The sequence below is a fragment of the Canis lupus genome, chromosome 18, assembly GCF_003254725.2.
Source record: "Canis lupus dingo isolate Sandy chromosome 18, ASM325472v2, whole genome shotgun sequence".
Taxonomy (NCBI): Eukaryota; Metazoa; Chordata; class Mammalia; order Carnivora; family Canidae; genus Canis; species Canis lupus.
This window is the reverse complement of record NC_064260.1, coordinates 33,306,020-33,320,895: the sequence shown is the minus strand read 5'-3', so window position 1 is coordinate 33,320,895 and position 14,876 is coordinate 33,306,020. Positions and strand designations below refer to the sequence as shown.

The 14,876-nt window shown below is 41.0% G+C and overlaps 1 protein-coding gene across 1 annotated transcript in view; it reads left to right on the top strand.

The window, feature by feature from the left end:
* CAT (catalase) overlaps positions 1-11,456 on the top strand; it is a 39,648-nt gene extending 28,192 nt beyond the window's left edge. The window contains exons 9-13 of the mRNA XM_025452444.3: positions 122-260; positions 3,070-3,200; positions 8,757-8,864; positions 10,342-10,425; positions 10,750-11,456. Of these exons, the coding sequence (XP_025308229.1) occupies positions 122-260; positions 3,070-3,200; positions 8,757-8,864; positions 10,342-10,425; positions 10,750-10,815 (528 nt within the window). The 3' untranslated portion in view covers positions 10,816-11,456. The remainder of the gene's footprint in view (positions 1-121; positions 261-3,069; positions 3,201-8,756; positions 8,865-10,341; positions 10,426-10,749) is intronic.
* Positions 11,457-14,876: the final 3,420 nt, after the last annotated feature.

The following is a 14,876-nucleotide window of genomic DNA, read 5'->3' as shown; positions in this document are numbered from 1 at the left end:
GAATGGGCAGGGTTTGGTGGTAAACACAGTGCTTTGTGCTTGAAATTTTAGAATAAAGTTTATAGACTTGTGTTTTGTGTGTGACGGCACACTCAGTGCCTTTTTAATTTATAACTTGTAGGGTCGTCTTTTTGCCTATCCTGACACTCACCGCCACCGCCTGGGACCCAACTATCTTCAGATACCTGTGAACTGTCCTTTCCGGGCTCGAGTGGCCAACTACCAACGGGATGGCCCCATGTGCATGCTCGACAATCAGGGTAGGTCTCAGACATTCCGCTCCCCCAGGGAGGCTAGAGGGTACTGCTGGGCAAGAGGACAGAGGATGTCATACCAGGCCAGTGGTTGTCAGTCTCCTGCTCTTGAAGAGTTCCCAGGGGACCTTCTGCTCTCTGAAGCAAAGAAGGTTTAAACTGCCTGAAGACCCTTTATGCCTTTATCTCTTTGATGTTTTATTGAGAGTTCCCATCTCAGATTTGACTTGCTGCCCATCTGATAAGGAAGGATGGGGGAGAAAGATCTTTTACACTGGCTGTCGTAGAGTAGCATTCAACTTAGGGGTTAGGTTTTAAAGACTCTTCACAAAGTGGGCAGCTCCTTAAATCACTCTTAAATCATGAGGACTTAGACTCTTGGAAGTGCAAAAGCCAAGAGTTCATGTTTCTTGTTTTTCATTGCCCTTTGTTGGGGTCATGGAGGAACATGTGGCTGGAGTTTTAGATGGACTGGGGCAGGTTAGAATAAGGGAGACAGTAAATCAAGGGATTCGCCTTCACTTTTTTTATTTTTTACTAAATGAATGTAGTTGAATCCATGTAAATCAACTGATGAGATGAGGCTCTACTGCATTTTGTTATTTGGAGCTCATTTACCAAATTTATGATTTTTTTCTTTGAACTATTATTTTTGGTGCCATGTACAAATAGCCTCTATTTTTGATTGCTTGTTCAAATTAGAGAATGTTTAATTTTTTTCCTTCTAAGTCTCCTTAGTTTAATACAGATCTTAATTTCTTTTTCTATTTAGGACACACTTGTCTTAGTAATAGGCTGCACATTAATCCCTTCAGAAATTTTACTGATGATTTATATTTATAGCCATCGATGTCTATATTCAAAAAAAAAGTTTATTTTTCTCTGATACAAATAACACATGTGCCCTAAAGAAAATTTGGAAAATAGAAGAGAAGGAAGAGGAGGGAGAAGAAAAACTACTTACAGCCCCAACACTCACAGGCCACAACTGTTGCATTTTGCTGTATTTTTTGCCAGTTTTTTCTGGGACTATTTTATACAGACTTAAGGTTATTTTGTTTATATAATTTTGTGCCTTGCATTTGTTACCATTATGACTAAGCCTTCTTTTTGTATTTAATGAGTTTACTTGCTCACCAGCTGATTATATTAGGTGTTGCAATCCTTATGCTCTCTGAGGTTTATAGAGCTAATGGGGTGTGCCATTGCCCAAAGTAATATTTCCTGTGTCTGTCTTCTGCATTTTTATTCTAAAGTTATTTTTTCCTTTCATATTTGTCAGTCCTTTTGTTATTGAGACTGGCTTTATCAGAGAGAGGCTCATGTATGTTCTGGAACTTCTTTATTAAGCACCTGCTTCATGTTTATCATTCTTGTTTACCATTATAGTGGCACATGTGTGAAAAAACTACTTAAGGATATATTTTGACACACCCTTTGCCTACTTTTAAAAGCCAAGCATTTGGGTTGTGCTCTTTAAGTTTCATGAAAGCTTAATTGTTCCCAGTAGTCAATGACTTGAAGACAACTCCCACTTTGAGTAAAGGTCAGAACTCATTTGGAGATAGCATTTTAGAAGTCCTCAAATAGGCACATTTCAAAGAGCTAATTCTTAGTGCAGAAGACCACTGTGGTGACTGATTGTTGGAGCACTTTGCCTTAGATATAGATGAGGCTGACCTAGAATGAATCCCAAGGGCTAATAATTGGGCTCCATAATAGTATGGTGTCCTCCTCCTTCCTATATGTCCTTGGTAACCTTGATTGGTGTGATGTACAGGTACCTCTAGATTATCCAGTCCGCATAATTTACTCTGGCAGTGAGCTGGTTAAAATTCCAACCTCAGACTGGTTTATTCAAAACACTTAATATGTTTCTAGGCCACTCCTGCTTAGGCAGCATGTGCTCAGGTAATTCAGCCTTCAGCCAACATCAGCTGAAGCGGTTAGGAAAATAAATATGCCAAAATGAAAAAAAAAAAAAAGCCTTTTAATTTATTCCAGAAGTCAGAAAATATGTTTTGAATGCAGTTGTCATTTTTTTCTGTAAGTGCTGATATCCTAGAAATATCAACCTAAAAAACAATCCTTTTTTATTTATCTGTAGAGGGAAGTAAAAGTGAAGCTAGAATTGTGTAAAGTCATAGTCAATGAAAAGAAGATTCTCCGAGAATCTTAAAAACCTTGAAGGAATAGTGAAGTAGAGTTTTGTAATACGAATATAGTCTGCGCTGGATGGATGGAAGACACAAAACAGATCCCAGATCCCAGTTCTACTAGTAACTATCATGTGATCTTGCAGCAGGCAGTTAACATGTCAGGGCTCAGTTATGTGTCTGTAGATTAAAGGAGCAGGGCTAGAACTTTCAGTTGCTCCCAAGAATTCTGTGATTCAGTGTTGGAATTGAGCCCAAGCCCAAATGAAACTCTTAAATTTGCAGTGTATCTTTGGGTCTCCTTTTCTCTGGAGGCCAGATCAAACATACACATATATATATAAGCATATATAGAGAGAGAAGAGTTTAAAGATCAGATCACTTGAAGTATTCAAGAAAACTTGAGATTTCTTTATTAAAACTCAGAGTGAGACTGCCCATGAGAACATTTGGAAGGTGGCATTATTCTTTAAGAAGCTGAGGTCCTGCCTATAGCTAAATAGGAGACATTAATATGTACAAGGCATACATATGTATTATATATGTGTGTGTATATACATGATCTATAGTTACCACTTGAATTATATCTTATTACATTGACTGTAGATTTACTTCATTTTTCATCTCCCTAAGTGAATCTGTATGGTTTTCTTTTGAAGGTGGTGCTCCAAATTACTACCCCAATAGCTTTAGTGCTCCTGAACAACAGCGTTGTGTCCTAGAGCATAGCAGCCAATGTTCGCCAGATGTGCAGCGCTTCAACAGTGCCAATGAAGATAATGTCACTCAGGTAATGGCTTCTTGGGCTTCTGTGGGAGTCATTTGATCAGTTTCCTTGTCAATGTCTATATGTCCCCCTCTTTATTTTTTTCAAGATTTTATTTATTTAGAGAAAGAGCACACGTGAACGAGGCAAGGAGCAGAGAGAGATGGAGAGAAAGGATCCCAGGCAGGCTGATGCTGAGCATAGAGCCCAATGAAGGGCCGGATCTCACAACCCTGAGATCATGACCTGAGCCAAAATCAAGAGGCAGACGCTTAACCAACTGAGCCACCCAGGCACCCCCAACTCCCCCCACCTTAAAGTGTCTAATATATCTTAAATTGAATTCATGAAAGACATCTCTAATCATAAGTCAGACCCTTTATTAGATGGAGTTGAAGAGTTGTGTTACTGTGCTTTTTCAGTACAAGGTATGGAGACTCATTTCAGTTCCCCCAATTTTTATTGAAGGGATTATGGGTGGGGGCCATTGGGGAAGCAGTGACGCATAGAAATGTAAGAAGCAGGCAAATAAAGGTTAAGTATAATTACATTTAAGAAGGTAGGCAGACAGATTTAAGGGACTAGAACAGGATTCCCAGTAGCCCTTGGAGCCTCAGTAGTGAGAGCGTGGGTGTTTCTACTGTAGGACACACTGTTCACATGACTCCACTGCTTTCCACTTGTTGGCTTCTATTTTTCAGTACTGATTGCTTATCCTTGACATGTCTCCCTGAGTTTCTCCTCATTATCTCTTAGCCTCTGTTTTAACATTGCTGTGGCTTTGCTATGATGGTGGCCTAACTCTATGGCTTCTTTCTCCACCTATTACTTTTTTTTGGACCCTTTTGACACACATTCTATATCAGATTCTAGAGAGAGGGAGTCAAATTGATTTGATCTTTTCACTCTAGGCCGCATCATTGACCTTTGGCCAGCTTGTAGTTAATTGCCCTGGGTCAAGTGCCCACCCTCTTTCCAATCACGTGTGGCTGCTGAGTGCTGTTCTCTCAGTGGACGCACTGAAAGAGACCTTTTGACTTTGAAGAGCAGCCTTCTCATTAATTAAGTATAGCTTATACCTCACACAAAGAGAAGAATGAAATTAAAAAGTCTAGTTGTCCTGGAGTTCTGTTCAGGGAGTTGGTGTTAAACTTTTTAAATTAGAATAAGAACTATATTCTAGTTTCTCAATTTATAAATGTGGGTTCCAAGTAAAAGATATTTAAATACATGAATTAATTCACTACAAATATATTATTTGAAAGGCACACATATGTATATGTAAGTACGTGTATATAAAAAATTATAGTAGGGTGTAAACCATATTTAGATGAAATTAAACATCTTCTAAAATCCTTTTGTAGTAACCTCATTATTCTTGGTGATGTGGGTGATACCAAGTATATTACAATGTGATCCCTGCCTCTCAAAGAATTTTGCCTGCATGAGGCCAATTCTGGTATTAACTACCTCTGCAAAAATTAATTTAGATAATGCATGGCTTATAGAGTGAGAGAATATATTTGAAGTTCATCTAAAACTCATGTCCAGAATATGTGAAGATCTACAGAGCAGTGAGAAGGACGAAGGAGTAGAAGCTGGGCAAAAACCTGAACGGGTCCTTCACAAAAGAGATCTAAATGACTGTAAAACATACAGAAAGGGGGTCCATCTCCGTAGTCACCAGGGATGTGCACAGTAAAACCCCAAAGAGGTAGCACTGTATTTGCACCAGAGTAGCTAGAGTGAAAACGACTGGCCATACCAAGTGTTGAGAGAAAAAGAAACAACTCTCCTGTGAGTGTAAGTTAGTTCAGCTGTTTTGGAGAACTGTGTATCAGTATCCATTAAAGCTAAACACGTGCGTGTCTTCTGGCCCTAGTAAAGGACACTGCTGTGTAGGAACCTAATAGAAATGTGTACATATGAGCACCAGAAGCTGCTCATGTTACCCAGATGTTCAACTAGAGTTGGATAAGCACATTTGGCAAAACACATTTAAATATTAGACGTCAAAAGAATTGCCTTTGGGGAGGCAGTTGGAGAAAAAGGGGATAATGACGAGGAGGAGGGACTCTGGTGGGGAGATGTCAGAGGTGTGAATGATGTTCTTTCATGACCTGGGTGGTGATTGCGTCGTGTGTTCCCTGAAAAATCATTGAACTTCATGCCTGTGGCTGGTACCCTTTACTGTTGGGCTGTTACACTTAAATAAAAAATCATTCTATTTGTATATACTAGTAAAAATATCACGTTTCCTTTAAAAGGAATTTGGTCCTGCTATCAAAGGTCTATGGTTAGAGTGTTGGAGCTGATAAAGCCATTCAGACTCTTTATCTGGCTAATAAAATTGAATGGCCAGCCCATGTGTGGGTCCATGCCCCCCGTGTAGTGAGCAGCTGAGCTGTATGTACAGATGGTGGTTGCTAGCCAGGTGCAAGGATATGCAGATAAGAGCACCCTGGAGACTTCTTTAGTTTGACTTCCAAGCCCCACCTGCCTTTTGTCTGAGCAGCGTGACTGCTGAAGCGAGGCTCAGATGGGTAAGGGTTCCATGCTGTTTATATTGCAATCATCTTGTCCACACACTGAGATAGGAGTGCTGTTTATCTTTGTGTGTGTCTGTGTGGTTTTTTTTTTTTTTTAACCTCTTGGAGCTAGATTAACCAGATCTGCAGGAGAGCAAATATTTTATATGGGTTTTATTGAGAGGTGTGTTGATAAATACTAACAGTTATGTGCAGAAAGGAAAAGTCCTGGTTTATAGTGTTTGTCAATTTTTTTTTTTTTAAGATTTTATTTATCTGAGAGAGAGAGAGAGAAAGTGCATGTATAAATGGGAGAAGGGGCAGAAGGAGAGGGAAGAGCACACCATTCCTTGGCTAGTGCAGAGCCTGATGCAGGGCTCAATCCCAGGACCCTTGAGATCATGACCTGAGCCAAAGGCAGCTGCTTAACCAATGAGCCGTCCAGGTGCCCTATAGTGTTTGTCAGTTTTCTTTTTTTTTTTTTTTAATTTTTATTTATTTATGATAGTCACACAGAGAGAGAGAGAGAGGCAGAGACACAGGCAGAGGGAGAAGCAGGCTCCATGCACTGGGAGCCCGACGTGGGATTCGATCCCGGGTCCCCAGGATCGCGCCCTGGGCCAAAGGCAGGCCCTAAACCGCTGCGCCACCCAGGGATCCCTGTTTGTCAGTTTTCTTGATGAAAATGTTCCCTAGAGCTGATATCAAGCTAGCAACATGGTGTGACTGAATCTGTGGCACTGGGACGTGATGTTCAGTATTACACTATTATGTAATAATTTCTACCGTGAGATAGAGTAGACACAAATAACACAAATATGTAATAATTGGGAAATCATACATTTTGAAAGGTTTATTATTTTTGTTTGCAATATAATTTAATTGTAAATTTATATAATTGAGTTTTTAATAACAGCCATGTTTAACAATGCACAAAATTCTTAAAAAGATGACAGTGCTCTCATGAGTAAGTAGGCTCCAGCACACTGCTGAAATTGCAGGACCAATTTCTTTTTAGTTTGATGGTAGATAGATCGATGGGATGTAGGAGGCCTTACTTCTATTTGTCATACACAGACATGCTAGATTAAAATATTTTTTTAATAGTTGAGCTAACAAAATTAAATATCTTGGTGAACATTGAAGGTATATATATCATGGTGGGAAACCAGACCCTATTTATATCTTACTTTGATTTTATGACTCCAAGGGGGCTAGGAGTTTAGGCTGCAGGCTCCATGTGTTGTAGAGAGCTAGAACTGGGCTCTTGACATAATGACATAATGATGAGAGCCAGGAACCAGTACTTTGTGGGAAAAACTATGTACCAGACTGAGGCTGCATGCAGCTTGCCAGCATGTGGGCTCTAGATTTCCTGAGAAATTGGGAGTCCCTTTCCTGTGCTCTTCTCCTCTCAAGTGAGATCTCTGCATTCTTCTACACTTTGAATCACATCAAAGTCCTGAACTGAGAAACAATGAGTCAGTGAACCCTTCTAGGCCTTTGCAGAGATGGTGAAAAAGACACCTTCACAATTTGTACACAGGTGGTGGTTCTGCAGAAGATAACTCCTGTTGGAGATGAGTCCCGGGGAAAAATTACAATACAATCCAGTGCCCCGAGAAATTGCACATGCACTTGATGGAAGAGTTGTGTATGTGATAGAATAATCTCAAAGGGCTTTAAAATAAGCATATATATCATATTTGAGGAGATAGGGAAAGGAATATGATCTACAAGATAAAAATAGGATATGGGAAAACAAAAAAAAACTGATTTAAGAAAGAACCAGATATATGTTTTTAGCAACAAAAAGTACAATCTCTCAAATAAAATTTCAGCAGACATAGTGACTCAGTGGATGGTGAAGCAGTGTGTTAGATATAGCTGAAGAGAGAATTAGTGAATTGGGGGGATAGATCTGAGAAAATCCCCATAATGCAGTACTGTGATTGGATTGTGTTCATGTCAAAACCTGATTTTTTTTAAAACTTTGGTATCAAATATAAACTTTGCTCAAATTTAAATATTTTTATGTCTCGATATTTAATAACACAGAAGAGCCATGAACATTTTGCCATTTTATGAGTTTGATACTTTGGAGAATTGGTTATTGTTGGACTTTATAAACAGTAATAGAACAACATAGAACAGTGTCTGGTACATTATAGGTACTTCATAAATAAGTATTGACTGAATGAAGGAAGGAGTGAAATGTTAGAATAAAATCATAGCTGTTACTTAGAAATGGTTGATTTCAGAAGTGAGCAAAGCCCTTAGGACTCATACTTTACTACTTAGCTCCTATTTTTCATTTTTTTTAAATAAAGATTTTATTTATTTATTCATGAGAGATAGAGAGAGAGGCAGAGGGAGAAGCAGGCTCCATGCAGGGAGCCCGACGTGGGACTCGATCCCGGGTCTCCGGATCACGCCCCAGGCTGAAGGCAGCGTTAAACCCCTGAGCCACCCAGGCTGCCCCTATTTTTCATTTTAATCTGTTAGTAGTCATTTTGGAGGTAATCACATAAAGTATCACTATTAACATGTGTCTTTTCCAGGAAAGCTTGGCTTCTGAAAAACTAAGAGTATAGATTAATGAATTAGGGGTTTTTCCTCCATGGTTCTAGGTGAATTGAACAAAGATTGTATTATGCTAAGTTTCCATCTGATGACAGCTTGCCCACTCTGGACTGGTCAGTAGAAGGTGGGTGGGATTCTTAACTGTAGGCTATACTGTGTCTTTTGTTTATAAGAGACATGCAAGCCCTGACTAGATGGGACATTACTAAGATGCAGTTATGAGCTATTATCAACCAAATTCTTCCTGTCTTGCTTAAAAAAAAAAAAAAAAAAAAAAAAAAAGCGAGGAACACCACACAAATGAGAGTTTTCACTACAATTTTAAATTATTCTTAAATTCAAAAACTTTTTCAGTCTCACACCATTGAGAAGTCTCACTTTCTCATTTCAAAAGTGGGCAGGTTGGGTGAATTTTGTTCATGACGGACTGGTTATTTGACTCTCTGCACCGTGCATTTTCCCTGAGCAGGTGCGGACCTTCTATTTGAAGGTACTTGGTGAAGAGGAGAGGAAACGCCTGTGCGAGAACATTGCTGGCCATCTGAAGGACGCACAACTTTTCATCCAGAAGAAAGCGGTGAGTGATACTTCGTAAGCTGACGGTGACATCTGCTGGCCGGAGAAGAGAGCACAGCTGGTTTAAAAAGAAGTGTGTTCTTTTTAACAAAAGTCCCTTGTGTTCTACGTGAATCTAATCAGACTTAAAAAAAAATCGTACTAATCCCCAACCCACCTCCAATTCTTTTCTTTGCATGTTGTATCTCGAGTGAATGTGGCCTATACCTATGAATCCTTTAGCTCCTTGGCCAGTGTATATAATAAGTGAATTGAATTCAGGGAGAATTTTGTCCTATGCTCTTCATTGACTGCAGCCAAGTTCTGTGCCAGAGTCATGTCCAATATAAGAGGTGTCTCCTGCCACAATTTTGCTTTGACTTTAGAAGATAAGAAATACAGATTTGCATTTTTGTCTTGGGAAGCCTGTCTAACCACTTGTGTCATGAGACCTAACCCTCCTTCAGAAGCAACTAGAAACTTGCACGCTGTCTGGGGAGAACTGAGCTTCTTCCAAACTCAGGCTGAACTGAGCTGAGGTGCCAGAGTATTTCTAATGGCAGCTCACTGTGCTACGTGGAGGCTTCTCACTTGGCAGTTTTGGGGCCTGCCACAGGAGTTAGCTTCTTGGAAATTGAGGCAACCCCACAGTTTCCTTGTCTCTTGGTTGCTGCTTCTCTGTTCAAAGGGGCAGCTGGGCCAGCAGCTCTCTGGGATGTGTTCAAAGGCCTGGAGACAAGTACCAGCAGGCCGGGTGCTTTCTCTGTAGGCAAAGTCCTATGTCTTTCACAAATGCGTGTATGAAAAATAAACTTTTAAATTGCCGTTTGCAGCACATAGCTGGACAGTTGCTCTGTGACGTAGGTGAGGGCAGGTCTTATCTGACCGGTAAGAACGACTGAGACTGTGTAGGTCGCAGAACTGGGCTTGAACCCTTGGCATCCTTGTCTTGCTGGTGCTGGAGCTGTAAGGCTTTGTGTGGGTTCACGATGCCCCCCTCCTGCTGTCTGCCTCGGACCAGCCCACGGTCAGGAATTCCTGCTTGAAGTATGTGGGGTTGCCCAGCAGGTGCCAGTGTCTTTGTATATATACGTCACTTTAAATTCAGGCAGTGCCTGGGCCCATCTCTTCATACAAATCATCATGACTAAAAAAAAAAAAAAAACAAATCATCATGACTTGTTGGGCCTCTCTGAGGTCAGCTCGTTAACATGCTGTCAGTGCCGCTCCCCTCCTGTTTTTCTTGCAGTATTCTATGAGGTAGGTTTAATTATTTTGCTCATTTTATGGGGAGTGGACACTGAAGCTCAGAGGGATGGCTTATCCAAGGTTGCTCAGCCAGTATGTGCCAGGGTTTTCCCCCGGACCCCCCAAATCTTATTTAGTGGTGTTAAGCACCGTGTTGCTCTACCTTCAGGGTAAACACTGGGAAACACACACTGGGGACTGGCCTCGTAGGAGTCTAAGGTCATATTTACATTCTTTTCATCTGGTTTCAGGTCAAGAACTTCAGTGATGTCCACCCTGACTACGGGGCCCGCATTCAGGCTCTTTTGGACAAATACAATGCTGAGAAACCTAAGGTGAGCCCAGAGCAGCCTGGCCGTGGAAGAGGGTGTCCTGAATCAGAATGGATCAGATGGTTTGGTTTCCTGTTATGAGGATTCTTCTCAGGGACAACTATTAGATTTTTTTTAAGCTGTTCGGATACTCATTTGATAGGCAAAGAACTCACCCGCAAAGCACATACGCTTCACTTCAGCTCTGGCCCACATAAGGTCGTGGAAGTAAATACAATTCTCACTGGTTATTATTTTCATTCGAGCACAAATTAAAGCTAAGATAAATACCAAGTTGTTGCTGCTGAGCGAGTTAATTAACCTGCTGGTCTTGTTCTTTTAAAACAGAACGCGATTCACACCTTTATGCAGCATGGGTCTCACCTGGCTGCCAGGGAAAAAGCCAATCTGTGAGAGTCGTGCCCCAGGTTGCTCTCCACCTGTGAAGCAAAGCGTGGTGTTCGCACACGTACCCACCCTTCGCTGGATAGAAGATTCTCCTGTGCTAGGTGCGCAGATGCAAGCTTACGCCTTTAAAATAAGCCAGGTTTCTATCGCAAGTAATGTAGCAGTGGCTTTTAATGCTATTTCCCTAGGGGGAAGTAAGGGTAGGGCTTAACAATGATATAAAAGAAAATGTATTTGCTTTTGGCGGTGGGTTGGATTATTCACTTAAAATGACTAGAATGAAAGTTTCTGGCAGAAATATGATTTTATTTGATAAGATAAAGTCTTGGTGAAATTAGTATGTTTATATATATCATCTCATGGCCTTATTAAATAAAAGTGTGGCTGTAATTATGTAAGAAGAAAAGATGATCTACCCAGAAATTTAAATTTTTCTCAGTTCCATATGGGAAAAACACATTTAATGCATTGATGTCTTTTGAAAATAACTTCAGTGACATCATAGCTTAATGCTTATTCCTGCCTGGAATTGATCAGATTTTTTTAAAACCTGGAATTACATTCATGCTAATATAGCATTGATTTTACAACAGACTGATTTGTAACTGCTACATTTTTACAATAAAATAATCTGTACATAAGAAGAATGGTACTTTCTTTCGGCCCCATATATAAGTTGGACTTTTAATGTGAATGTCATGTGTTATCAGATGCTTCCCCTTAAAATTGAAAATCACAAAGATACTATATTATTTGTTTAAACCAGTAACCTTTAGACACAGCCTTCTGAGACACCGGACACCAGAATTTTAAATTCTGTTGGGAAAACAGCAAATTTCTTAACTTCGAAAATTACTGAGTTCTCTTTTCCACTAGCTCACTTCTTTGTCTAATTATGAATTTTTAAAATAAGAAGCTCCAGTTCTTTTTTCTTTTTTTTTTATATATCTTTTTTTTAAATTTATGATAGTTACACACACACACAGAGAGAGAGAGGCAGAGACATAGGCAGAGGGAGAAGCAGGCTCCATGCACCAGGAGCCCGACGTGGGATTCGATCCTGGGTCTCCAGGATCGCGCCCTAGGACAAAGGCAGGCACCAAACCGCTGCGCCACCCAGGGATCCCCAGTTCTTTTTTTCTTTAACTCATCCTTATCATGCTTAAAATTGATTGGAGTGTTTTAAAGGTGAACTCTTGAGTATAAAAACCTGTTTTCTTTGAAAATCCTTATCCTCATCACCTCAGATCTTCAAAACCAGTTTTTACTTACTCTCAGGAATTCCTTGAGATCTTGGGCTTCAGGAAACCATTGGACCCCTAGTAGACACAAACTTGCAATCTTTTGGTTCAGACTATTTCCCCCACCCTGCCAAATTCTCCTGCCCAAATCCTTCCTGTATCTGAGTGTGCTTGGAGACTGTTACATCTGTCAACATAGAAAGTAAAATTTTCCAGCCCTGCCTAGTGGTGAATACTCTTCAATATAGTGACTTCACTACCGTTCTGGCTTTTTACAGTATTAAATATATATGATAAGCTTATAAAAATTAATGTTACTCAATAATGGGGACGGAGCTTATTTAGAAATTGGTTATAAACACAAAGATGGAGTTTTAAGATAATTCTCTGCTTTGGTCTATTTTGTCGTCTAGAAGTAAGTCACTAGCTAGAAATCACATGTATCTAACATGTTTCCTGTATATAAAGATCTGACACCTGGAAGTGTCTCCAGTTTTGCCCTGAGACCTCTTACTGTAATTTTCAAAGATAAATATTGATGAGGTTAACTTATCCAGTTAGGTTTTACATCTTGGGTGATAGTATCGAATTATATTCCTTTTTTTTAAAAAAGATTATGTATTTGAGAGATGGCGAAGGAAAGAGAAAGAGAGCGTGAGCAGGGGGAGGGGCAGAGGCAGAGGGAGAAGCAGGCTCCCCGCTGAGCAAGGGGGCCCAATGTGGGGCCTGACCCCAGGATCACGACCTGAGCCAAAGGCAGGCGTTTAACCGACTAAGCCACCCAAGTGCCCCGAATTATATTCCTTTTAAATGGCATTAAGATACATCCTAAGAGTTTCTGAGCCAAATTTATAAGGAGAATAAAATTCGTAAGAGGTGATGTGTCACATGGCTTTGGGACAACATGGACCAGGATTTAAATCCATGCTCTCCGTTTTCTACCTATGGATATTTGAGCACGTTGCTTCCCCTCTCTGAGTATTAGTTCCCTCATCTCTAAGTGGGAACAATTAGGATCGTATGGTGATTATTCAAAAATTCAACTTTGACCACCCCTTCTTTCCAGTGCAGCACCCCTAGGACTCTCTCTTGGTCAGCTTCTGCTTTGTAAAAAACCACCTCAAAACTCAGTGACTTAAAACAACCATCATGTATCACTCATGTGTCCAGGTCAGCTAGGGCTCGGCTGACCTAGGCTGGGTTCAGCTGCGGTAGTTGTTGATGTGGCTCGGTGTCACATGTCTGTCATCCTTCTGGGGAGCATGGTGATGGCTAGTCCCTAGTGATGGCAGAAGCGTGAGGATGCAAGAAAAGGAAACCTACTGTTTTTCCTTTCTCAGGAAGCTGATATTGCAAGAGGAAAATCCCAACTGCGCAAGTGTTTTTCAAGCCTTTGTGTCATGCCCACTGATAGTTCACTGGCCAAAGCAAATCATATGGCTAAGCCCAAAATCCAAGGGTGAGGAATTGTGCTCCACCCATGGAGGTGACTCTGTGTGTGTGTCTGTGTGACACGTCTCTGAACATTAATTTACTATAAACTCCCCCCGCCCCCATAAGTTCTTCAACATGACTAGAACTTTCAATCATTCTCAGTGGTCATCACCTTATTCGTGTCCTTATTTCCCTCGTTACTTTGTTTAGATCTTATCTGGTTCTAAATGATAACTACTCCAGAACCTAGCCTTGGTCAAGGACGCCTCTCAGTGACTCAGTTCCTGCCCTGGAAATGACCATGACCGGAGCAAGCCACAACCCTGTTGACTGGGCTTTTTAAAATTTGACCACAAACCTCAAGTGGGCCCTCGGCATGGCTTGGAAATCCGTCTTTCCCTCCTCAGTAAACTCTCCCACATGGCTCCCCCTCTCCCTTCAGCTCCTTATTTCACCAAGGACACAATACCTTCTTTATCTTTTCTCCACTGAGGTCTTCCAACTTGCTGGCATTGACATCCACATGCTCTCCTGTTGACAGAGGTTGAGCTCTGCTCCTGAAGGCCAGACCTTGCGTGCACACTGACCCCATCCCTTCCCTCCTGCTCTTGGCTACCCCTGCCCTTTTCTGCATCATCCCTGTTAGCATGCAGGCCTGCTGTTTCAAGTCTCCTCAAATCCTCTTTTGCCCTCATAAGGCTCTCCTGCTATTGCCCCCTTCGTTAAAAAATATCTTAAAAAAGAATTGCCTTTTCTTGCTGTCCCCACTATCATCTGTCCTCTCTTGAACCTACTCCAATCAGGCTGCCCTTGTCCGGGTCACCAGTGGCTTCCATGTTGCTAAAATCTGATGGCCCCATCCAGCAATGCCTCTTCTGGGTAAATACCCCAAAGAAGTGAAAGCAGTGACTGGAAGTGGTATGTGTGCACCCCATGTTCATGGCATTACTCACCAAGTCTAAAAGGTGGGAAAAACCCAAGTGTCCATTGATGGATGAATGAATAAACACAATTTGGTATATCCAGACAATGGAAATTTATTCAGGCTTAACAAGGGAGGAAATTCTAACACATGCTAGAACATGGATGACCCTTGAAGACATGATGCGAGCCAGATGCAGATGGACAAATATGGTGTCATTCCACTTATATGAGGTCCCTTTGGTGGTTCCCAGGGCTGGGGGACGGGAAACGGGGAGTTCGTGTTTAATGGTTACAGAGTTTCAGTTTGGCGACAGGAATAAGTTCTGGAGATGGATGGTGGTGATGGTTGCAAAACAGAGTGAATATATTTAATGCCACTGAATTGTACACTTAAAAATTGTTAAAATAGGGACGCCTGGGTGGCTTAGTCGGTTAAGCAACTAACTCTTGGTATCAACTCAGGTCATG